The 23,496-nt window shown below is 46.5% G+C and overlaps 1 protein-coding gene across 1 annotated transcript; it reads right to left on the reverse strand.

The window, feature by feature from the left end:
* Positions 1 to 2,565: 2,565 nt before the first annotated feature.
* On the reverse strand, positions 2,566 to 22,938 carry LOC139264300 (collagen alpha-6(VI) chain-like). Its single transcript, XM_070880547.1, has 7 exons — positions 22,451 to 22,938; positions 18,326 to 18,407; positions 17,099 to 17,767; positions 10,108 to 10,207; positions 9,982 to 10,022; positions 4,766 to 4,810; positions 2,566 to 3,408 (listed from the first exon to the last, which is right to left on the reverse strand). The coding sequence occupies exons 1-7, from the start codon at positions 22,892 to 22,894 to the stop codon at positions 3,242 to 3,244; spliced, it is 1,548 nt and encodes a 515-aa protein (XP_070736648.1). The 5' UTR covers positions 22,895 to 22,938; the 3' UTR covers positions 2,566 to 3,241.
* Between the last annotated feature and the right edge of the window lie 558 nt (positions 22,939 to 23,496).

The following is a 23,496-nucleotide window of genomic DNA, read 5'->3' on the forward strand; positions in this document are numbered from 1 at the left end:
GACCATTGGCATTCACATGCTGCAACACACACCCAACCCCATAGGACGACGCATCGCACGTTAACACAAGTTTCTTACACGGGTCATATAATGTTAACAGTTTGTTGGAGCATAACAAATTGCGTGCTCTATCAAAAGTCCTTTCCTGGCTGTCTCCCCAGACCCAATCGTGACCTTTGCATAGGAGAATGTGTAGTGGCTCTAAAAGCGAGCTCAATTTGGGAAGAAAGTTACCAAAATAGTTCAGGAGCCCCAGGAATGAACGCAGCTCCGTCGTGTTGCGGGGTCTGGGTGCTCTCTGGATCGCTTCCGTTTTGGACGCAGTAGGTCTGATCCCGTCTGCTGCTACCCTCCTCCCCAGGAATTCTACCTCTGGAGCTAAGAAGACGCACTTTGCCTTTTTCAGTCGCAGCCCTACCCGGTCCAGTCTGCATAGCACCTCCTCCAAGTTGTGGAGGTGCTCTTCAGTATCGCGACATGTGATGAGGTTGTTGTCTTGAAAAACCACCGTTCCTGGAATCGACTTCAGGAGGCTTTCCATATTTTGCTGAAAGATCGCAGTGGCCGAACGAATCCCGAATGGACATCTGTCATAATCAAACAACCCCTTGTGTGTCGTGATGGTGGTCAGCTTCTTCGACTCACTCGCCAGCTCCTGGGTCATGTAAGCTGAGGTCAGGTCCAATTTTGAAAAAAGTTTGCCACCGGACAGCGTCGCAAAGAGGTCCTCCGCTCTTGGTAGCGGGTACTGGTCTTGGAGTGACACCCGATTGATGGTGGCCTTGTAATCGCCACACATCCTGACCAACCCATCCGCCTTGAGCATCGGCACGATCGGGCTTGCCCAGTCACTGAATTCAACTGGCGAGATGATGCCTTCCCTCAGCAGCAGGTCCAATTCGCATGCTATCTTTTCCCTCATCACGTACGGCACCACTCTGGCCTTGTGGTGTACTAGCCTGGCGTCCGGGTTTATGTGGATCACTATCTTGGCCCCCATGAAAGTGCCAATGCCGGGTTGAAATAATGAGTCAAATTTGTCCAGGATCTGTGAGCATGATACTCGCTCGACAGAAGATATTGCATTGACATCACCCCATTTCCAGTTCATGACAGCAAGCCAACTCCTCCCCAGTAGTGCGGGACCATCCCCCGGGGCAATCCAGAGTGGCAACCTGTTCTCCGAATCTTTGTGGGTCACGACTACCGTGGCACTGCCAAGCACCGGAATGATCTCCTTTGTATATGTCCGTAGCTGTGCGTCAATCGGCAATAATTTTGGCCGCCTGGCCTTGGACACCCTCAACCTTTCGAACTGTTTGATAATCATCAGGGACTGGCTGGCCCCCGTGTCGAGCTCCATTAATACTGGGATGCCATTGAGGAGCACTTTCATCATTATCGGTGGCGTCCTGGTATATGAACTGTATATGTGCTCCACATGAACTCACTGAACTTCAGCTTCAAGCGATTTCCCCCAGTATTAATTTGGCCTCGTAAGGCTTACATCGGGCCAGTCCTCCTTGTACATCAACCTGGCTGCAGGCTTCCTGCACATACGCGCCAAGTGACCGCTGACATTGCAGTTTCTGCAGGTATATTGCTGATACCTGCAAGCTCTGGCTGGGTGTTTGCCTCCACACAGCCGGTATGAGCTGGAGGCCCTATTGTTGGAAACAAAAGGTCCATTACCAGTCGATCGTCTCTGACTGTCTCTGTAACTGTCCTTAAGCGCACCATTAACAGGTGTTCATGGCCCCATTACTGGCCGCATTGTCCATTGCGATGGCATGAATTGCCGTTCAGCTAGCCATTGTCTCTGTTGAATTCCCCCTTTGGGTTCGATTACATGCTGGGGCATGTCCGATTGCCCTTGTCTGCCTAGAGAACTATGTGCCACATTAACAATGTTGACTCCCTGGTCGTTTACTGCATTTGAGCCAAGATTTTTGTCATACATCATTCTGGTCTCTTCGCCCCCTGAGATACATGTCTGGGCTATGAGAGCCGCCGCTTCCAAGGTCAAGTCTTTGGTCTCAATCAGTTTCCTGAAAACCCCAGCGTGCCAGATGCCCTCAATAAAAAAGTCTCGCAGCATCTCCGCTCTGCATGCATCTGGGAACTTACATAGGCTCGCCAGCCGCTGGAGATCTGCCACAGAGTCTGGAACGCTTTGCCCTTCTCACTGCCGGTGCGTGTAAAACCGGTGACTCGCCATGTGCATGCTGCTCGCCAGTTTAAGGTGTTTCCCGATCAACTTACCGAGCTTTTTGAACGTAATGTCTGCCGGCTTCTCTGGCGCTAGAAGGTCCTTCATCAGGGAGTATGTTCTGGATCCACAAACCGTCAGGAGATGAGCCCTGCACTTGTCGGCCGAATCCTGTCCCAACCATTCCTTAGTGACAAAACTTTGCTGTAGTCTCTCAATAAAGTCATCCCAATCATCACCAACACAGTACCTCTCTTCTGTGCTGCTAGTCGCCGTGCTAGCGTGGTTTAAATCCCAGTTTCTCGTCGCCAATGATATGTGCTTACTATAAAGTATAAATGCACACGAGGCCCATGCTTGAGAGAAGGTCACTTTGTGACCAGTTACCTTTATTACCAAGACCTCAAGTGATGAAGGTGGGTGGAGCTTTCCCTTTTATACCTGAAAGTCCAGGTTAGGAGTGTCGCCCACAAGTTCGCCACTTGTGGTCATTGTTCTCAAGGTGTACAACTGAGGTCAGCTTATACATGGGTTGGTTACAATGATAGTTGAATACATGACAGAAACGTATAAGATTCTGACGGGACTGGACAGGTTAGATGCGGGAAGAATGTTCCTGATATTGGAGAAGTCCAGAACCAGGGGACATAGTCTTAGGATAAGGGGTAGGCCATTTAGGACTTAGATGAGGAGAAACTTCTTCACTCAGAGTTGTTAACCTGCGGAATTCCCTGCCGCAGAGAGTTGTTGATGCCAGTTCATTGGATATATTCAAGAGGGAGTTAGATATGGCCTTTCAGCTAAAGAGATCAAGGGGTATGGAGAGAAAGCAGGAAAGGGGTACTGAGGGAATGATCAGCCATGATCTTATTGAATGACGGTGCAGGCTCGAAGGGCTGAATGGCCTACTCCTGCACCTATTTTCTATGTTGCTATGTAAGTCACTGTTATTTTCCCGATGGAACATTCCATGTTGTTCTACCTTGCAGAGACACATATTAAAAAAAGTATATAAAATAGTATTTAGAAGGCCTATTTTAGACACAAGGCTTCACATTCTTCTTGCGTGTCAAATCTGTTCTTGTTTCCTCCACAACCACCGTACCAGAACCTTTTGCAGACTCGGAATGTCTTATTAAAGAACCATTTTAATCTGTAGTTGTAACAGTTCCCTTCTTCGCGATTCAGTGCACACACATCTAGAATGAAAAGAATGAAGTAACTGAGAAATTGGTAAGGAATTAATCCACTTTACAAGTCACAGCACTGTAATGTATGTAAACAAAGGACAGACCTTAAGGAAACAAGTTTCAACAAAGCTCTTGACTGTTGTTTTGACACACTGTCCATTGTATTCACTGCCATGTTAATAGCCCTCCTATAGGAACCAAGAGTTGTTGGCTAGTGAGGCAAGTCAGATACCCAGGTACATTCAAATGAAGTGACCTCTCAATGACCCCATAGCGTTAGTGCTGGAGGGCGCCAGTGATCACGATCCTGGCATATTTCACAGAATTGCTGGACTCTTCATTCTATGGTCCATAATCTTCAGAGGGTTGGTCACCATAGAAACCAGAGCTGGAGAAATGGTGTCATGTCTTATTCTGAAAACCTGCTCACCAATGGGAATAACCTTGAGGGTTCTTTATTGATTTTCAGCCTCACGGAAAACAACTGTTTCAAATCTCTCCTGACACCAGATAACCTCTCTGCTGATGCACATAAAACTTGTATGGATCCCGTTTAACTGCACATTATGCTGTACGGAAACTTGTTTTGTGTTCTTACCACTTCAGTTTTCATCATCGATTGAGTATTATGGGGAAAGTATGAGGGACTAATTGGATAGTTCTTTCAAAGAGCTGGCACAGACACGATGGGCTGAATGGTCTCCTGTGCTATATGATTCTTGTAGTTATGATAGAAAAGTAATAGTTTTAAGATCTGCAGGGTTTCCTAAGGCAGGAGCAGCTCAGGGTCCTGATCTCAGGAAAACTTGTGTATTTTCTCGATGAGTCGAGTAATTCTGATTCAAATCTGCGTATGTGTTTTTGGAATGAAAGGCTCTTGCCATTTTTGGCAGTGTGCAAGCTAAAGCTAATAATGCATGATGAAATGTGCATGGAACCTCAAGGGTGCTGCAGAATTGGCTTGATTTAGAGAGGTGGTTGTTGGCCTTCACCACCTTGGCAGTGAGCTACTGGAGCGGATTGTTCGCCCGTTATAGAACACGGCCAACTTTCCGTTCCATTGGTTTCAACATGAAATGATAATTGGACGGGTTCTATAGCGGGCTGGGCACTCCATCCACCAGCTCACCGCCCAAGGTGGAAATTACCCGCAGCACGTGCGTTTCAAATCCTTCTCTAGGCTGAGATTAGTCATTTTCAGTGCTGGGGGTAGAGCTTGACTTTGTGCAACAGAATAAAACAGGCGATAGCAAATCGGCAGCCTGTTCTACATCTCTCCCGATTTTTATTTCAGTCAGGAAATATGTAAAGCGGGCTGCAGTCAAAATTAACCCCTTGGTTTCTACAGCATCTTATTTCTATTTACCTTCATTCTCCATCTCGTTTCCTTGGAGTTCAACCAAAGTTTCACCTGCAAAGAAAATAATTAACTGTAAATAAAAGCATTGTGTTGAAATTGCAGTTCTTTCAAAAAGAAAACAACAGTTTTATTAGTTTTCTTCAATGATTCTGGAAATAAAATCACTTAAAAAAAAAGGTTCTCTTGAGATCTTGGTGATGTTCTTAACGGCGAAGATTCCCACTGCTGAGGAAGGCAACCTTTCTCTTTACCCTGATTCACGTTTTCATGTATCAATAATAGTAGATAACAGACTCAGGCTGGGGAGAGAGGTTGTGACTGAGATGCATTACCTGATCCATGAGGCAACCTTCTATACTGCACTACCTGGGCCTCTGAGGAGTCAGCTGCTTTGTTTGGCTCATTGACCATTGGACCTCGATTTTAACTTGGTGTGGGCAGGGACCGGGGGATGGCGGGTTGGGGGCTGGTGGGTGGGTGCTGGGACGAGTCACAAACCCGCAAGTCCTGCGCAGCGCAAAGTCTGGGAGTTTGTCAACTCCATGGCCTCATTTCAATGGTGCTCTTCCCACCGGAACCCGGCCACATCCTGGCCAGCAGGTGGGAAATGTATTTCTGGCAGTAGATGCAGCTCCTGGGAATCTGAGGGAAAGGCCCCAGCACTAAAGTACGCGTTTTTGAGGACTCCCAAGGATTTTTGAAGCATTGGGGTCGGGAGAGAATGCTGGTTGAGGAGGAGGGGGGATAATGAAACTGGAGGCAGTGGAGACCCAAGCTTTCTTTGCGGGGCCCAGAGGAGCATTCCTACCACTTCTGGCCCACAAGGAAACCTACTTTTCAGTAACAACAGCTCACCTTGCCCTCACTGCAGCTCCTGACAGTTTTGGCATGGCAGGCAAGGCGTCACTGCTCCCCTGCTCAGGCCTCAAGCTAAAATTGTAATCGGGTTCTGATTATGTCATTGGGGCCCGAACTGCATATTTAAAGCGGGACACCACTGCGTGTCCTGCTCACCTGCCGAAAACAGCAGGTTAAAATCCAATCTTGTGGCTGGTTAATGTAGAAAAATGTCCTACGGAAGTTTTAAAGAGAAAATAAATGAGTTGATGTCAAGCATTTGTTGGATGGTTAGGAGAGGTGACTGAAAATTTGGGGAAAGTGATGTGTCTTCATAAGGCTTTTACAGATGGAGAAGTAGGTACAGAGGTGAAGGTGCCTGGGGAGGGAGTTTCAAAGAGTATTGCTGAGGCACTGAAGACTCTGCTACCAAAGGAGCAGGAGATGAATTGGGGGTGAGAGTCAGAGGAAGAAAGGTAAGGCTGGAGAAGGTACAAAGGTAGCATGGAGTGAGGATTTTAAATCTGATCTGTTGTGAGATGGGGGACCCAATGTGGGCGGCTGGATGTTAAGGGGTGGGTATGTGGTGAGTAATGCTTAGTTTGCGACAAGATGCCAGCAGTGTTTGCACAAGTTGGAATTTATGGAGATCGAAATTGCGAAGTTAGCAAGCTGGTTATTAAAAGGTTGATTCTAGACTTCAGGAAGACATAGACAGGCTGGTGAAATGGGCGGAAAGGTGGCAGATCAAATTTAACTCAGAAAAGTGTGAAATGATGCATTTTGGTAGAAAGAATGAGGTGAGGACTAAATGGAACAATCCTAATGTAGGTGCACGAACAGAGAGACCTGGGGTATGGTCTTGGCCCTCCAAACCGTGGTCTAGGGTACACGTCGACTATGCAGGCCCATTCTTGGGTAAAATGTTCCTTGTGGTTGTAGACACGTATTCCAAGTAGATTGAATGTCAGACAATGGCGGCTAGCACGTCCGCTGCCACCACTGAAAGCTTGTGGGCCATGTTTGCCACACACGGCCTACCCTATGTCCTGGTGAGCAACAACGGGCCATGTTTTACCAGTGCTGAGTTCAAAGAATTCATGACCCGTAACAGGATCAAACATGTCAGATTTGCCCCGTTTAAACCAGCGTCCAATGGTCAGGCAGAGAGAGCAGTACAAACCATCAAGCAAGGCTTGAAGAGTGTAACTGAAGACTGAGTGCAGACTCGCCTATCCAGAGTACTGCTTTGCTACCGCACAAGACCGCACTCACTCACTGGGATCCCACCTTCTGAACTGCTCATGAAAGGAGCACTTAAGACAAGACTCTCGTTAGTTCACCCTGATCTACAGGAACAGGTAGAGAGCAGGCAGCTTCAACAAAGTGCATACCATGATAGCACAAATGTGTCACGCAAGATTGAAATCAATGATTCTGTATTTGTATTAAATTAGGACAAGGTCGCAAGTTTCTTCCCAGCACTGTCGTGGCCAAAAAGGGGAGCAGGGTGTTTTGGGTCAAACTTTCAAATGGACTCATTCACTGGAAACAGTTGGACCAAATCAAACTCAGATTCACGGACTATCCTGAGCAACCCACCTTGGACCCTACCTTTTTTGATCCTCCAACATACACACTAGTGGCAACCGGCACCATGGTTGACCACGAAGCAGAACCCATCATCCACAGCAGCCCAGCAGGGCCCAACATACCAGGCAGCCCAGCAAGGCCAGCTGCACAGCAGCCCAGCAAGGGTCCAACATATGATTGAACAACACCAACTTTCACACCGAGACGATCAACCAGGGCAAGAAGGGCCCCAGATCGACTCACATTGTAAATAGTTACACTATTGACTTTGGAGGGGGGGGGGGGAGTGTTGTTATATATGTAAACTTGTATTTACTCTGTACAGCCACCAGAGGGCTCACCCCCTGGAGTCCCAAGCGATCTCATAATCCCTTGGGAGCACAGGTATTTCACAATTTGGAGAGGCACTCTGGAGACCTGCAATACAAGACTAAAGTCACATTTTACTTTGAGCTCACAGTGTTCAGTCTGACTCTTTCTCCATGCACAACAGGATCAACTGGGCCTGTATTCACTGGAGTTTAGAAGAATGAGAGGGGATTTCATAGAAACATATAAAATACTGACAGAACTGGACAAGTTAGATGCAGGAAGAATGTTCCCGATGTTGGGGAAGTCCAGAACCAGGGTAGACAGTCTAAGGATAAGGGGTAAGCTATTTAGGATTGGGATGAGGAGAAACTTCTTCACTCAGAGAGTTGTTAACCTGTGGAATTCTCTACCGCAGAAAGTTGTTGATGCAAGTTTGTTGGATATATTCAAGAGGGAGTTAGATATGGCCCTTGCGGCTAAAGGGATCAAGGGGTATGGAGAGAAAGCAGGAAAGGGGTACTGAGGTGATGATCAGCCATGATCTTATCGAATGGCGGTGCAGGCTTGAAGGGCCGAATGGCCTACTCCTGCACCTATTTTCTATGTTTCTATGTATGCGTGCATGAACCCTCGTTGAAGGTGGCAGGGCAGGTTGAGAAAGCAGTTAAAAAGGCTTACGGGATCCTGGGCTTCATAAATAGCGGTATGGAGTACAAACGTGTGGAAATTATGATGAACCTGTATTAAACACTGGTTCGGCCCCAACTGGAGTAGTGTGCCCAATTCTGAGCACCACACTTTAGGAAGGTGCAGAAATGATTTACGAGAATTATTCCAGGAATGAGAGACTTCAGTTATATTGATAGACTGGAGAAGCTGGGGTTATTCTCCTTGGAGCAAGAAGATTGAGAGGACATTTGATAGAGATTTTCTAAATCATGAGAGGTCTGGACAAAATAGATAGAGAGAAACTGCTTCGATTGTCAGAAGGCTGGAGAACCAGAGGACACAGATTGAAGATGATTGGCAAAAGAACCAAAGGCGACGCAAGAAAAAACTTATTTTACGCAGCAAGTGGTTGGGATCTGGAATGCACTGCCTGAAAGGGTGGTCGAGGCAGGCTTAATCTTATCTTTCAAAAGGGAGTTGGATAACTATCTGAAGGAAAAAAATTGCAGGGCTACGGGGAAAGGGCCGGGGAGTGGGACTAGCTGAGACCAACTGGCCGAGTGGTCTTCCGTGCTGTAAATATTCTATGATTCTAGAGATGATGATGGTGGTGGATAAAAGTTTCAGCGGCAGTTGGAGTAAGGTGTGGTGGAGATGGGAAATGTTGCAGAGTTTGAAAGTAATCAATCTAGGTAGTGAATGAGATAAATGGACAAACAGAGCAATGGAATTATTTCAGCCTGAGCAAGTAGCCAGGGAGCGGGATGGAGCAGACGGCAAAGGTGAGTTTTGGGTGGGAGCCAAAAGCAACGTCTTCAGTCTTCCTAATGTTCAAGTGGATGGAAATCTGGCTTATCAGACAGAAAAGGTGGTTGTGTTCTGGAGTTGGGCAAGAGGAGATTAAAGAGGTAGAGGGTGGGTTTCTTGAAGAGATGAGCTTGATGAGAATGAAGAGAAGCTGCAAAGTGATAGCACATGCAAGTGGGTCAAGGTTATGGATCAGTGAGGGCTTCAGAGCAAGAAGGCTTTAAGCTCAGTTTAACCTCATCCTTCCAGAACAGTAACCCTACCATTTTACCCTTCCAGCTTTAACATTCAGCTGAATTATAGCACATTGACAATGCGTCACTCCCTTAGTACTGTCCTGGAGTACTAAGCCATGTCATGTGCTCAAATCCTTTTGGAAGCTACAACCTCCTGGGCCAGAGAGGAATATGCTAGCAATTGAGTCAAGCTGCCATTAACTGGCATATTATGGGTTATAAGGCGCTTTGTGGGAGTGAAGCCAGGTAATAAACATTTCACAATTTCCTCTGATGTCACTAAAGGCAAAATAAATAATACATTTCTGCAATGTTTGGGTTAATATTTATAGTCACAGGAGCGTGATCAACTTATTGTACTTATTGTATTTGCAATATTTTAATTTTTTTGGCTGTCGTTAGTTCCTGTTGAGGTCACATTTTGATATATTAATTAAAGGAAAACAATTAAGACATCAGCTTTTCCAGAATACATTTATTCCTTGAAATCTCTCATGTTAAATCAATGAAGACACATTCAAGAATATATTTAAATATTTTTTGGAACTTGCTGCCCCAAAAGGCTGTGGATGGTTAGGGACAATTGGAGCATTCAAGACTGATATCGCTAGATTTTTGTTTGGTAAAGCTATTATAAATGTGGAGCGGACGGGTAAATGGAGTTGAGGTACAGATCAGCCATGATCTGATTAAATGGTGGAGCAGGCCCGAGGAGTCGCATGGTCTCTTCCTTTTCTAATGTCGCTATGATCCTTTTTGTTTACTTACCATCGTCCTTTAGCTCGTCCATGTTTTCCATGATATCCACTCTGAAACAAAGAGGTGATACAATAGTCATTGGGGATTACTTACATTAATGTTCAATATCTGGTAGTGTGTGTCTGTAAAACATACCGCTCTAAATCTGCAGATGTTCTAATTTCCTCTGTTCTCCAAGATTTTATTCCTCCACATTCCCTCTGTAGAGCTGCGGGTGGATAGCTGTTGAGTGCCACTGTAAAATATAAAAATAAAATATTTCTCCTTACGAGAATCCTGCCAGTGAGTCTGCATTAAAATAAAACACGAGATGAGACTCCATTAATTACCCGATTCAGGGAACGCTGCAGATTAAGGAATGACCCAGAAAGGACTAATTCTATTTCATAAAGTTCTACGGTCACTTTTTGAAGCTCTTATGGGACAGCTCTTATGGAACTCCGGCCATGACTTAAATATTAATAAGAAAGAGAGGGGGTGAAATTTTGTGCTGCCCCGTTTGGGGCAGTAATTTTTTAATTGTGGCAAATTGGGCATTTCACCCCAGGAGTGAAGTGGGGGGCAGGTGGCGGGGGGGGTAAATGAGGCGCTAATGGCCTCAACTGGGTGCTGCAGGGGTGCTATTCACAGCCACTTACCCAATTTCAGCTGTTCAATTCATCAATCAGCCTTCAATCCTTAACTCCAGCTCCGTCTGGCTCTGAAAGAGGTCATTTGAACCTGCTGCTGCTGATTTTCGGCATTGCGGAAGTTATTCACTCATCTCTTGAACTGAGGAAGGTACTGAGATGACTGCTGGAAATCCCCCTTCAAGGGAGAGGGCCACAGGATTCAGCAATGTGTCTCTGGAGGCATTGGTGGGGGCACTAGAGACCAGGAAGAAGTCGCTGTTCCCTGCATCGGGAAGAAGGCCATCTCTGCAGGTTTTCTGGGCCATGTCACAAGAGGTGGCCTGGGAAGTGACGGCCAGCACTGTGGTGCAGAGAAACCTTATCCAGTGCAGGAAAAAATTCAATGACCTATGTCGGGTGGTGAAGGCGAGTACAAGTTTCCACACCTCAGATTCTCACCTCTTTGTGTACACTGTGCAAACCATCACTCCACACCACTCAATGACCAAGCATCTGCAGATACTCACACTCACATCCTCATCTCATGCCTTGCCTACATTCACAGCTATTCAACCACGGCAGGCATATCTTCCACATACATAGCTGGACTCTTACTCACACGAGTTCCTTTCTTTTGCAGGCCAAGATGGCACATAATAGACAGGAGCAGCAGAGGACTGGAGGAGGGGAAGCTGAACTGTGACCCCTCTCCGACCTGGAGGAATGAGTGCTGGGGCTTATGGGCCCACAGATGCCCCCTCCCCCCACCGCCACCGCCACACTTTCTAATCCCCGCTCCTTCTCTCATTCCATTCCCCACCCCCCGCTCCAGACCAGAATGCTTTATCACATTCCAGCTGCTGATACTGTCTGCATTCCTTGCTCCATTCCTGCCTCACTGCCCTCAACATAATGTGAGCATTGTGCCATTTGTGCTTTCAGAAGCTGTCCATCCTGCACCTGAGCCCCCCCAAGACATTCTGGAGGGAGAGGAAGAGGAGGAGCCGAGCACTGTGTCATTGCATCTCTCACCCGCCGGCACCAGCTCAGAGACTAGCACTACGCGTTCATTAGAGATAGCTTAGTCTTCTTCTTAGGCAGTCCCTCGGAACCAACTTGCTTCCACACTAAAAATGAGTTCTCGGGTAACTGATGAGTCCAATGTGGGACCTACAGTCTCTGTCACAGATGGGGCAGGCGGTGGTTGAAGGGATGGGTGGGTGGGGTGCTTGGGTTGTCGTGGGCTCCTTTCGCCATTTGCACTTGACTTCCGCTTGCTCCCGGCGAAGAGACTCGAAGTGTTCGGTGCCTTCCCGGATGCTTCTCCTCCAGTTTCAATGGTCTTGGGCCAGGGATTCCCAGATGTCGGTGGGGATGTTGCACTTTTTCAAGAAGGCTTTGAGGGTGTCCTTGAAGTGTTTCCTCTACCCACCTGGGATTCTCTTCTGTACCAGAGCTCCGAGTAGCACGCTTTTTTCGGGAGGCCCGCATCGGGCATGCTGACGATGATATAGTCTAGCAGATGCCAGTGCTTGGAGCGAGGGTGCTGCCATGAAGCCTTGTACTCATCTCTCTGATGGAACAAGGTGTTGGTTATGACAAGGCTATGTTCTAAGCATTTTATCAGGAGGAAGGTGTCATGAATTTCACATTACTGTCTATAACTGTATCTTACCATGCTATACATGACTGTAACTGGATATGACCTGTAACAATATGTATACCTTACCACCAGGGGTGCACTTGCAGGAGACACTCCATACCTGTCCCACTGAGGTATATAAAGGGAGGTCTCAGGCAAGTGCAGCACTGGAGAGCTGGAATTAAAGGTGCAGGTCCTGAGTGACCTTGACTTCAGCATGTGTCTCGTATAAGTCAGTGCATTAGAGTCAGGACTTAACAGAAGGTACCGTTGCAGTTGGTTTTCCCTACGCCTTCTCTGTCAATCACACCTCCCCAGAGGTCTGTGTCCTTTCCAACTCTGGCAGTAAAGTCGCCAAGGACGATCAGATTCTCACCCGTTGGGATTCAAGGTCGGAGTGGAATTCCTCTTTGGTCTCATCAGTGGCCTCCAGTGTTCGAGTGCACTGATGACCGTAGTGTACTGGTTCTGGGTTAGAGTGAGCTGAAGGCGTTCACTTATCCCGCAAGGGGAGTCTCTGAGATGTTCAACTCTCTCATTTTTTATGACGAAGTCTACCCCATGGAGGCGGCGTTCTTCTGGTTTGCCTTTCCAGAAAAAGGTGTAACCACCTCCTTGCTCCTTGAGCTGGCTTTCCGCTGCCCGCCGAGTCTCGCTTAGGGCGGTGATGTCAATGTCGAAACGTCTGAGCTCCTGGGCAACGCCAGCAGTATGGCGTTCCGGTCTGTTGCTGATAGGGTTGTCTATGAGGGTCCTGATGTTGCAGGTCCCGAACTTCATTTTAAAGGGTGAAAGATACCTGTGCGTGAATTCTTTTATTGTGGGGTGACGGTTGCACACCAGCTACCACATGAACTTGACAAAGCAAGGTCTTGGTCCGATGGCAAGGGGATCCAAGACGATTGGAGACCAGACTCTGCTACATCGGCCTAGCACACACTCACACAAACATTATCCTATGAAACCTAGGAAGAGAGAACTTGCGGGAAGGAGGGAGGAGGACATAGTGTAGTCCTCCCGGCCTTGCTGTTGTCTCGTACTACACCTTCCCTGTGCCCCGACCCCGCTGCTGGCCCACGTTGTGCCGCTCCTGGGCCCCGACCTCGCTCCTGGGCCCCGACATCGCTCTTGGGCCCCGAACTCGACCTCGCTGCACCTGTCCCCGGCCCTGCTCCTGGGCCCCGACCTCGCTCCTGGGCCCCGAACTCGACCTCGCTGCACCTGTCCCCGGCCCTGCTCCTGGGCCCTGACCTCACTCCGAGAGACTCAGCTACCTGGGTTCCGGTAACGTCACACTTCAATGTTGTCTCCCTCTCAGGACGGCACATGCTGAGTCCTGGGGTGCTCCTCTGAACCCTGCTGCCAGTGGTGGTGTTCCTTCCCAGGTCGGGTCGGGTTAGCTTAGTAGAGGGGTCTGAACAGGGTGATGCACCGGTGCCTAGCAGGCTGGAACAAAGCCTTAGGGAAAGGGAACCTCGGGAACCATCTCCCGGAGGGCAAGTTTGCACGCGAGATCTGCTCCACAGGGCTCAGATGAGGACCTCGATGGGGAGGCATTTACACAAAGGGTGATGGCTATGCACTCTGACATCATAGGTGCAATGGCAAGGCTACCCAAGAGCCTTTCGGCAGTGGTACAGTGAGTGGAGGAATCTGCCTCCAGCATTGCAGAGAGCTCTGCGCACCCCTTGGAGCCTATCATTGCCAGTGTGCAGAGGATGGTGGACTCCTTGAGAGAGCGTGCAGATCCAGACCTAATGACGCAGGTCATGGGCGACGTTGTAGCTTCCATTGCAGCACAGGCGGAAGCAACTCAACGTCTTAGTGCTGTAATGCAGACAATGGTTTGTGGCATGGAAGCTCAGACAGCTCTCATGCAATCTCAAATTGATGCCACACAATGTTTCCATGCTGTCATGCAGTCAGTGAATGCTGGCAAGGCCAGCTGTAGTCTCTGACCCTGTCACACAGCAGCCTTCCATGAACTGTATTTCAGTCACAGGGGACACACTGCAGAGGAGCACTAGATTAGTTACACCAAAGAGGGGCTATAAGGAAATGCACAAGGGTGATTCAGTAAATACATTATGTAAGTTTTTTGTTGTTCTGATATAAATTTTGATTGGAATATTTAATCTTTGCTGTTGTTTCTCATTTCAGTTTTGGGGCTTTGGAATGGAAGGGAAATGGATGTGGTGATGGGGATGTCCAGAGGAACCAGGAAGTGGGATGGAATTCACTGGAACCAACTCTGATGAGACAGTCAGTCAGTCGCACGCCTTTCTTACACAATAGCGATGGGCTCGCTGTCTCCTCCATTGCTGTTGTTGTTGCTCCTGTTCCTCCTCCTCCTCCTCCTTGGGTGCTGCAGCTATGCCTGGTGACAATGGCTGCGTCCTCCTGATGGCCAGGTTGTGCAACATGCAGCAGACGACGACAAATAGAGACACCCGCTCAGGCGAGTACAGGAGGACTCCTCCCGAGCGGTGAAGGCAACGGAACCATTGCTTGAGCACTCCGATGGTCTGCTCAATGATGTTCCTGGTGGCGGCATGGCTCTTATTGTATGAGTGCTGGGCAGGAGTGTTGGGGTTGCAAAGGAGAGGCATGAGCCAGGTGGAGAGCGGATTGCCCTTGTCTCCGAGCAGCCAGCCACGAGCTTGATGTGGTGGCTGGAACAGAGCTGGCAAACCGGTCTGATGCAGAATGAAGGCATCGTGGCTGCTGCCAAGATAGCCGGCATTGACAGTGAGGATTCTGTACGTGTGGTCGCAGACCAGCTGCACATTCAATAAGTAGAAATCTTTGCGGTTACGGAAGACCTCTGGATTGTGATGTGGTGCCCGCAAAGCAATGTGGCTGCAGTTAATGACACCCTGCACCATGGGGAAGCCCGCTATCCTGACGAAGCCACAGGCACGTGAGTGCTGCTTCTCTCTGGTCATGGGGAAGAAGATGTAGTCCCTCCTCCTTCTGTACCGAGCATCTATGACCTCGTGGATGAAGCAATGGACGGCAAACTGGAAGATGTTGGCGATGTCTCCTGTCGCTCCCTGGAGGGATCTATTGGTGTATAAATTGAGTGTGATGTTGATCTTGACTGCCACTGAGAGAGCCGTCCTCAACCTGATCTGAGGCTCGAGGTCTGATTGCAGCAGATGGCAGAGCTCTGTGACCATGTTCTTGTTGAAGCGCAGTCTTCAAACACACTGTTTCTCAGTGAAATTTGATGTAGGAGAACTGCTGCCAGAATACCCTGGGTGGATAAGGTCTGCTGTTGCCAGCCCTGTGGGGCCTTCTCCCTCTGGCCACATTTTGATGCCTTTGTCCCTGTCTTTCTCCCTGTGACACTTCGTCTTTCCCTTTGCATTTGTCTTCGCCTAATTATCCTCCGATTATGACGTTAGAGTAGGACGTCAAGAGCCAACACAGCCCCCATGAAGCGAGATAAATGTGAGTTGAAATCTGCCCTGAATGATACTGGAGAATAGTTAGACGGCAGAACATTCCTTGAAGTCAAAATCATTGATCTGTCCACCAGCCACTCTGCCTGTGTTAGCAAGCGGCAGAGTAATGGCCGACAGAAAACATTTTTCAAGATGGCGCCTTTAAATAGCACACCTCCGGCCGACTCCCGATGGCAACTTGACAGCTCAAGCTGTCGCTGTCACCGCTAAGCGATAAGTGAGGGTGCGCGGCCGAATTTCACTTCCAGGATGGTAAAGCGCGCTGCCCATGGTGATGACATCATCATCAACGTGCGCAGCCAAGCGGGGCGCTACCTCATCCTGTCTCTGCGAAACCACTGCCCAATTTCACACGGTGGGGGGGGCGCTTTTATTGCTGCGCCCGGGCAAAAAGCATTTTGTACCCCCCGGAGATGCTAATGGCAGTCGCAAAACAAGGCAATTTCGGCCCCACAGAGATGTAGAGAGTGTCTGTTTGGGGCAGAGTTAATGAAGCAGCCTCGTTCTGTTGCCTGAGGAGTCAGTGAGTGACTTCTAACTGCACTCTCACTCTGTCAGTTCACTGTATCACCAATTATCCCTCCGCATGGATTAGAAAACATTAGCAGTAAGAGGGGTGACCAACCAGGACCGACAGGCAATCTATGTTTCCAATCAATGTCTTATGGGAGAAAGCAGAGTGAAAAGGGAGGCTGTACTTTCAGCACAAACCCATGTACTTCAGCCACGAGGCCGAGTTCGGGACGGCATGAATTCAGATTTTGCCAGACCCGCCACAGCACCTGCTTTGATCGATACCAGCTTTTCCTCGTGTTGTAATATAATAAGTGAATGTGTACAGCATTCCTCTTATGCTGAGAGTTATGGCTCACACAGGGACAGGCAGTGGAACCTTGGCTTGCTCTGGACTAAAGACAATTTGGAAATAGTCGAAAATTCTTACCTGCATCCCTTGATTTACATGTTTTGTTTTCATTCTCAGAATTTGGGCATCACTGGCAAAGCCGACATTTATTGTCACAAGTTTACATCGTTCTTCATTTGCTAACTTTAGTCTAAAGTATGCCTTAATAACAAACAGATGGACTATCCTAAACTCAAAGCTGCCTTGGTGCTGACATTAACAAAGAAAGATGTACCCCTGTTATGGAGTGAAATCTTCGACCTTGTTATTTTCAGTGAAGTAAAGTTGATGTGAATATAAATGAGGTGTCTCTGCTCTATTCTCACAGCTTTCATTAACATTAGCAATCCACCCTCTTAATGGATGTACTCCTATCCATTTAACTTAAAATGAAACATGACTTGGATTGTATTTGTACTATGGTCTTATGAAGTATATACACTCCACATATCCAGTTATAGTTTTATCTGTAAACTTTTCATTAGGTTGTTACTGCACTTACCTGCCAGGTTTTTCAGAAAAGCCACTGCAAACTTTTGTGCATATTGCATTTCAGCCTCCAGGGCTTTGTCCAGGTGAACTAAATGTTGATCAGTAGGAAAACTGACAAACTCCTTCAGGACGGTGACATTAGTTACCTCTCCAAGAACCAATGCAAATATTGTAAAACCTTTACATTTGGCTTCTTGTGATATTTCCAGTAATTTCTTCTCATCAATACTTGTTTCCCCTGAAAATATTGTAAAGATAACCTTGTAAGTCTGTTGATTTATGGGATTTAAGAAGAAATTCTTCAAGCTCCATTCAATAGTACCGCCAATGCCAGAGGAGCTCCCCGGCTGACTGAACGAGTCTTGTATGTGTCTTTTCTTCAGTGTTTTTGCAGTGTAATCTAAAATTCCAAACTCCAGGTTAAATGGATCTTCCCCATATCTCGGTGTGTAACTTGGTGTGTGTTGTACAAGAGCCACCCTGGGATGAAGATCAGAGGCCTTTGGTTCTGTGGAACTTACAAACTCATTAAGCATTGAGTTTAAGAAGTGCTGAACTGATTCTGATTGTGCAGTTTCCATTTGCCGCAAATCATCAACAACAAAAGTTATGTCCAGATTTACTGGGAAAGGAAGATGGGAGGTGTATCTTGCACACTGGTCATCTGGTTTGCACTCATCTGTAAAGATAGATGAGAAGTTCTTAGTTCATTTTTTGCTGAACAACATGTTTAGGAGTTAGATCAATGTTTTTAGATTTTGTGTGGGTTCTCATACAAACAGAATCAACATTTTGAAAGAATTCAACATTTTAAAGAAAATAATTTTACATACATGACAATACATACTAGTCGATCTGTCATTCGGTTACACATGGAAAGCCAAGACCAATGGGGTTTTCAGGTTAATTGAGGTTAAAGGACAGGGGATAATTTGATATGGGTAAGTTGGCATAATTCAGTCCCCATTTTAATCTTATATATTCTGTTCCTCATTTTATATATTTCCATTATAAATTGCTATGTGCATATTATAATGTAAAATGGCTGTATAAACTTGTAATTACACCATCCCACCAGAGCAGCACCTCCACTGGTGAACTGTTGTGACACGTCTACATAAACAATTTCTTTTATGAATGTGAAAGATGTGAATTTATAATGCAAAAAGTAAACAGGACGTGCATGCAGATGTAAGAACTTTATGATATTATAGATATGATAAATCTGAAATCATACCAAAGCACAGTGTGCATAACAGGACTTGGCGTAACCGTTCTTGAGAGCCTTGCTGCTGTCTTGGCAACACCACCACTGTATCCTTGTGCAAAGAATATAAAGAAAATTAGAAATAAAGAAAAAATATTCAACATTGGTAAATGTGAAAATGTAGTTCAGTAACAGAAACACAAAAGGGGCGACTTTAACCTGGTGGGCAGACACCTGGTGGAATAGCAGTTAAAATCACCTGTGAGATTCGTCGGCAGGCATCTTTCTGCTGAATCCGATTTTAACACACCCTTCTAAAGAGACAAGAAGGACACCCCCGGAAACCAGCGGGGTCTTTCTTTAAATATACAAATCGGGCTCCAAAGACATCACGACTGCTATTTTAACTTTGGGCCTGAGCAGGGAAACTATTGTGGCTGTCTCGCCAGGCCAAGCCAGTGGCAGGGGGAAGCGGGGCCAAAAGAGGTCCAAAGAGAGAAGAATTTTTTAGATCTATATTTTTGACTTTCCTTGTGAGGCCAGGAGGTCCCAGGTTGCGGCGTCGATCCATACAACTTTGTGATTCTGTCCTCCGGCTTCAGGCAGGAAATTGCCCAAGGAAGGCAGTGCAAATGAGGCTCGGGTATTAGAATCGCCCGGGCCTTACGTTAACAATGTCAGCAGAGCTGGGGGGGTCGCGGGGGTGCGTGTTAATTTGAATTCATACCTGTCTGATTCCCGCCCTGAGTTACAATCAGGCTGAAACACTCGGACGATTTTACTATATATAATGTGTATTATAAAAACAACAGAAAATAAACAATATGGAATCTCCAGATTCTATGCATTTCCCTACAGTAAACACGTGGTTTATATTTGTACGGCTCGATTACAATATTAGGATTCACAGCTAAAAAAAATGCAGAAGGTAAAATGGTCAGGTCAACTGGACCCAAAGGCATCATGGTCCTAATGAGAGCAAGGCAAAAAAAAACACTTCTCATGGAACATAACTGGCAATAAAACACAAGTACACACAGAAAAAACAGCAGAATCATCGTAAAATTTAACATCTGATTCAGTACAAGGAATAATAATAGATTATTATTTTTAAAAACTACAGGGCTGATAAGGGATTTCTTTAAAAATTCTACAACAACAACTTGCATTTATAGTGGCTTTAATATAGTAAAATGTTCCAAGAGGCTTCACAGGAACATAAACAGACAAAAATTGACACCGAACCAAAGGAGACATTAGGACAGGTGATCAACAGCTTGGTCAAAGAGGTAGGTTTTAAGGAGTGTCTTCACATGAGCGTTGGCAAGTGTGAGGTCATGCACTTTGGCAGAAAAAAATCAAAGAGCAAGTTATTATTTAAATGGGGAATGATTGCAAAGTGCTGCAGTAAAGTGGGACCGGGGGGGGGCGTGGGCTACTTGTGCATGAAACACAAAAGCATAGTATGCAGGTACAGCAAGTGATCAGGAAGGCCAATGGAATCTTGGCCTTTATTGCAAAGGGAATGGAGTATAAAAGCAGGGGAGTCTTGCTACAGTTGTACAGGGTATTGGTGAGGCCACACCTGGAATACTGCATTTAGTTTTGCTTTCCATATTTACGAAAGGATATACTTGCTTTGGAGGCAGTTCAGAGAAGATTCACAACGTTGATTCCAGAGATGAGGGTGTTGACTTATGAGGAAAGGTTGAGTAGGTTGGGCCTCTACTCATTGGAATTCAGAAGAATGAGAGGTGATCTTATCAAAACGCATAAGATTATGAGGGGGCTTGATAAGGTGGATGCAGAGAGGATGTTTCCACTGATAGGGGAGACTAGAACTAGAGGGCATGATCTTAGAATAAGGGGCTGCCCATTTAAAACTGAGAAGAGGAGAAATTTCTTCTCTCAGAGAATTTTGGATCTGTGGAATTCACTGCTTCAGAGAGCTGTGGAAGCTGAGACATTGAATAAATTTAAGACAGAAATAGTCCGTTTCTTAAACAATAAGGGAGTAAGGGGTTATGGAGAGTGTGAAGGGAAGTGGAGCTAAGTCCATGATCGGATCAGCCATGATCTTATTGAATGGCGGAGAAGGCTCAAGGGGCTGTATGGCCTACTCCTGCTCCTATTTCTTATGTTCTTATGTTCATATGGACTCATTTGATGATCCTGCTAACATATCACCCCTACTCAAAGCTGTAATTGTTTCTTTAATTAATACTGCGACCCCCACCTCCTTTTTTACCCCCCTCTCTATCCTATCTGAAAACCCTGTAACCAGGAATGTTGAGCTGACATACCTGCCCCTCTTTCAGCCATATCTCCGTAACAACTATAATATCGTACTTCTAAGTGTCTATCTGTGCTCTCAGCTCATCTGCCTTATTCCCTATATTCCTTCCATTTAGCACTGCAAAACTCCCTTGGTGTCTATTTTCTAGCCCTTGTTTTCTCTGTCTTCCAAATTCTCTTTCTACTTTACTGCTTTCCAATTTCAGCGTTGCTCCTCTCCCTTCTGAATCTATTCTCAGATTCCCATGCCCCTGCCTAGCTAGTTTAAACCCTCCCCAACAGCACTAGCAACCCCACCCACCCCTCCCCCGCCCCGCCCCCACGAGGATATTGGTCCTGCCTCTGTTGAGGTGTAACCTGTCCAGCTTGTTTGGTCCCACCACCCCTAGAAATGGTCCTAATGCCTCAGGAATCTAAAGCCCTCCCTCCTGCAGCATCTCTCCAGCCATGCATTCATCTGCTCTATTCTCCTATTTCTGTACTCACTAGCATGTGGCACCAGGAGTAAGCTGGAGATTACTACCTTTTAGGTTCTGCTTGTTAAACTCTCTGCTGGCTCCTTCAAATCTGCTTGCAGGACCTCATCCCTCTTGTTACCTATGTCATTGGTAAAGATATGGACCACAACCTCTGGCTGTTCACCCTCTCCCCCTAGAATGCCCTGCAGCTGCTCGGTGACATCCTTGCATCCTTGACCCTGGCACCAGGGAGGCAACATACCGTCCTGGAGTCAAGTCTGCGGCCGCAGAAACGCCTGTCTGCTCCCCTGACTATCGAATCCCCCATCACTATAGCTCTTCTACTCTTCTTGCTTCCCCCCCATGCAGCTGAGCCTCCCATGGTGCCGTGGATTTGGCTCTGCCTGCAATCCCCAGAGGAACCATCACCCCAACTAGTACTCAGAACAGAATACTGGTTGGAGAGCGAGATGCACTCAGGGGTGCATCAGTACTCCCTCAGTACTGCACTGGAGTGTCGGCCTCGATTCATATACTCAAGTCCCTGGGGTAGGACCTGAGCCTACAATCTTCTGACTCTGAGGCGAGTGTACTACCCACTGAGCCACAGCTATACCGCCCTCTCTTCTGTGGAGCTGCAGGTCTGTGCTGCTGCTGGTGGTCATCTTGGGCATCATCTGAGGTCCAAAGTAACAGCATAAGCGGCACCCATGCTGATATGATAGAATAGAGCTCCAAAGTGGAAACGATGCCTCTAAAGTGTGAAAAATAACCTCTCAGCACAAGCACTGTGAACAAACTCTCACACACAAGCAGGTAAGAAAGCAGCTGTGAGTACTCAGTACCTGTTGACATGTTTGCCTGTCATAGATTCAACCCCCTCAATTGCCATGTTCTTCTTCCTTTGCTTTCACTGGCGAGTTCCAGGAAGCCCAGGAAACCCATGGACCCAAAGCTAAACTCCAAAACCCACATTAATATGGTTGTCATTGAGCGATTAATGTACTAAAATTGATACCCAGCCTCTCTCGAGAGGGTTGCTCACACGGAGCCTAAAGCGCTGCACTTAAATACGGAAATCGGTGACTTGGAGCCGGCTTCCCGACACGTCCACATTTTTGGGATTTCACCCCCAGCTGCACCCAAACCCACGTTAAAGTGTCCCCCCCCCCCGCTCCCCGAAGTCTTCTGGCAGCTCTGCTAATGTAGAATATAAAGTACATATTACTAAAGATAGTGCATAATTTTATACCAGTTTATTTCTCATGCACACTTGGGACTGACACACACCCTATAATGAGACATGATGGGATTGTCTTTTGTACATGCCTCAGTATCCAGGCTGATTCCTCATCTTACACACTGTTATGGAATGTAACAAATAAGGAAATAGTTTTCTTACCCTAAAAGTCCGTTCTACTTCTGGGATGTCTTTAAAGGAGATGATGACTGGAATGATACCTAAAGCACTGAACTGCAAGGCAGCTGTAGCTATAGCCTCAGTGTCTTTGGATACACCATTAGTGATAAACACAGCTATTTTCCTCACAAGGGCACCATCACGAATTCGTTTAAAAGTGTTTCTTGCAACAGACTGCATACCAATGCCAATATTCCGTTTTCTGTTTGATCGTTCATGTGCTAGTGCCTCTATTCTTTTCAGAAGTAAGTGTTTTTTCCTAAAGTCTGAAAATCGAATGAAAGGCCTTGCTTCATTATTGTATGTCAGAACCGCCACACGAGCACTGGTGGGACAGTTGCTTTCAGAGATGTTAATATCCTGCAGAAGATTAATTACAATTCCCTTCATTCTTTCAAATATAGATAGTGTGACATCTGCAGACATGTCCAGAGCGAATGCCAGCTCCGTGGGGTATGCAGGGCACTCTCCTCTTCCTGGAACAATGCAAAGAAGTTTAATATTTAAAAATGTCATTTATTCTAGTGAGAGACAAATTCAAAAGGAATGGCTAGTTGGCTATTATAAAACCAGAAAGGAATTACTTACTTTGCGAACAAGCTGTAGGCACAAAAAACATCAAGAGTGTTAATATTTGCTGATATAGTAATTCCAGAATTTAATTCATATTTAGCGCAGCTTGTATACACCTTCAAGACCCTCCCTAAAAACCCATGTCGTTGACCAAGCTTTTGGCCACCCTTCCTAATATCGCCTTCTTTGGCTCAGAATCCATTTTCTTTTGGATTACACCTTTGTGAAATGCCTTGGGACATTTTTCTATGCAAAAGAAACTATATAAATGCAAGTTGTTGTTGATATCTCCTATTCTGCACATACAACTCTGACTAAAAACGTGAACCTATTTAACATGACGAGCTGTAGCATTCTGCGCTCGAGGTAATCATGAAAAAAACATATTCACAAGACCTTCCCCTCTCTTTATACAGGCTCAATTTGGTTACACTCTCACTGCTATCTTTTCTTCA

Source organism: Pristiophorus japonicus, chromosome 5 (assembly GCF_044704955.1).
Source record: "Pristiophorus japonicus isolate sPriJap1 chromosome 5, sPriJap1.hap1, whole genome shotgun sequence".
In the NCBI taxonomy this organism is placed as follows: Eukaryota; Metazoa; Chordata; class Chondrichthyes; family Pristiophoridae; genus Pristiophorus; species Pristiophorus japonicus.

Excerpts from the sequence above, each read along its gene's own strand:
- LOC139264300 (XM_070880547.1), bottom strand. The coding sequence starts at position 22,894 with ATGTCTGCAGATGTCACACTATCTATATTTGAAAGAATGAAGGGAATT. Across the intron at positions 18,408-22,450 it reads AAGTAGAACGGACTTTTAGG|GATACAGTGGTGGTGTTGCC; the intron begins GTAAGAAAACTA and ends TCTTTGCACAAG. Across the intron at positions 17,768-18,325 it reads GTTATGCACACTGTGCTTTG|ATGAGTGCAAACCAGATGAC; the intron begins GTATGATTTCAG and ends CTATCTTTACAG.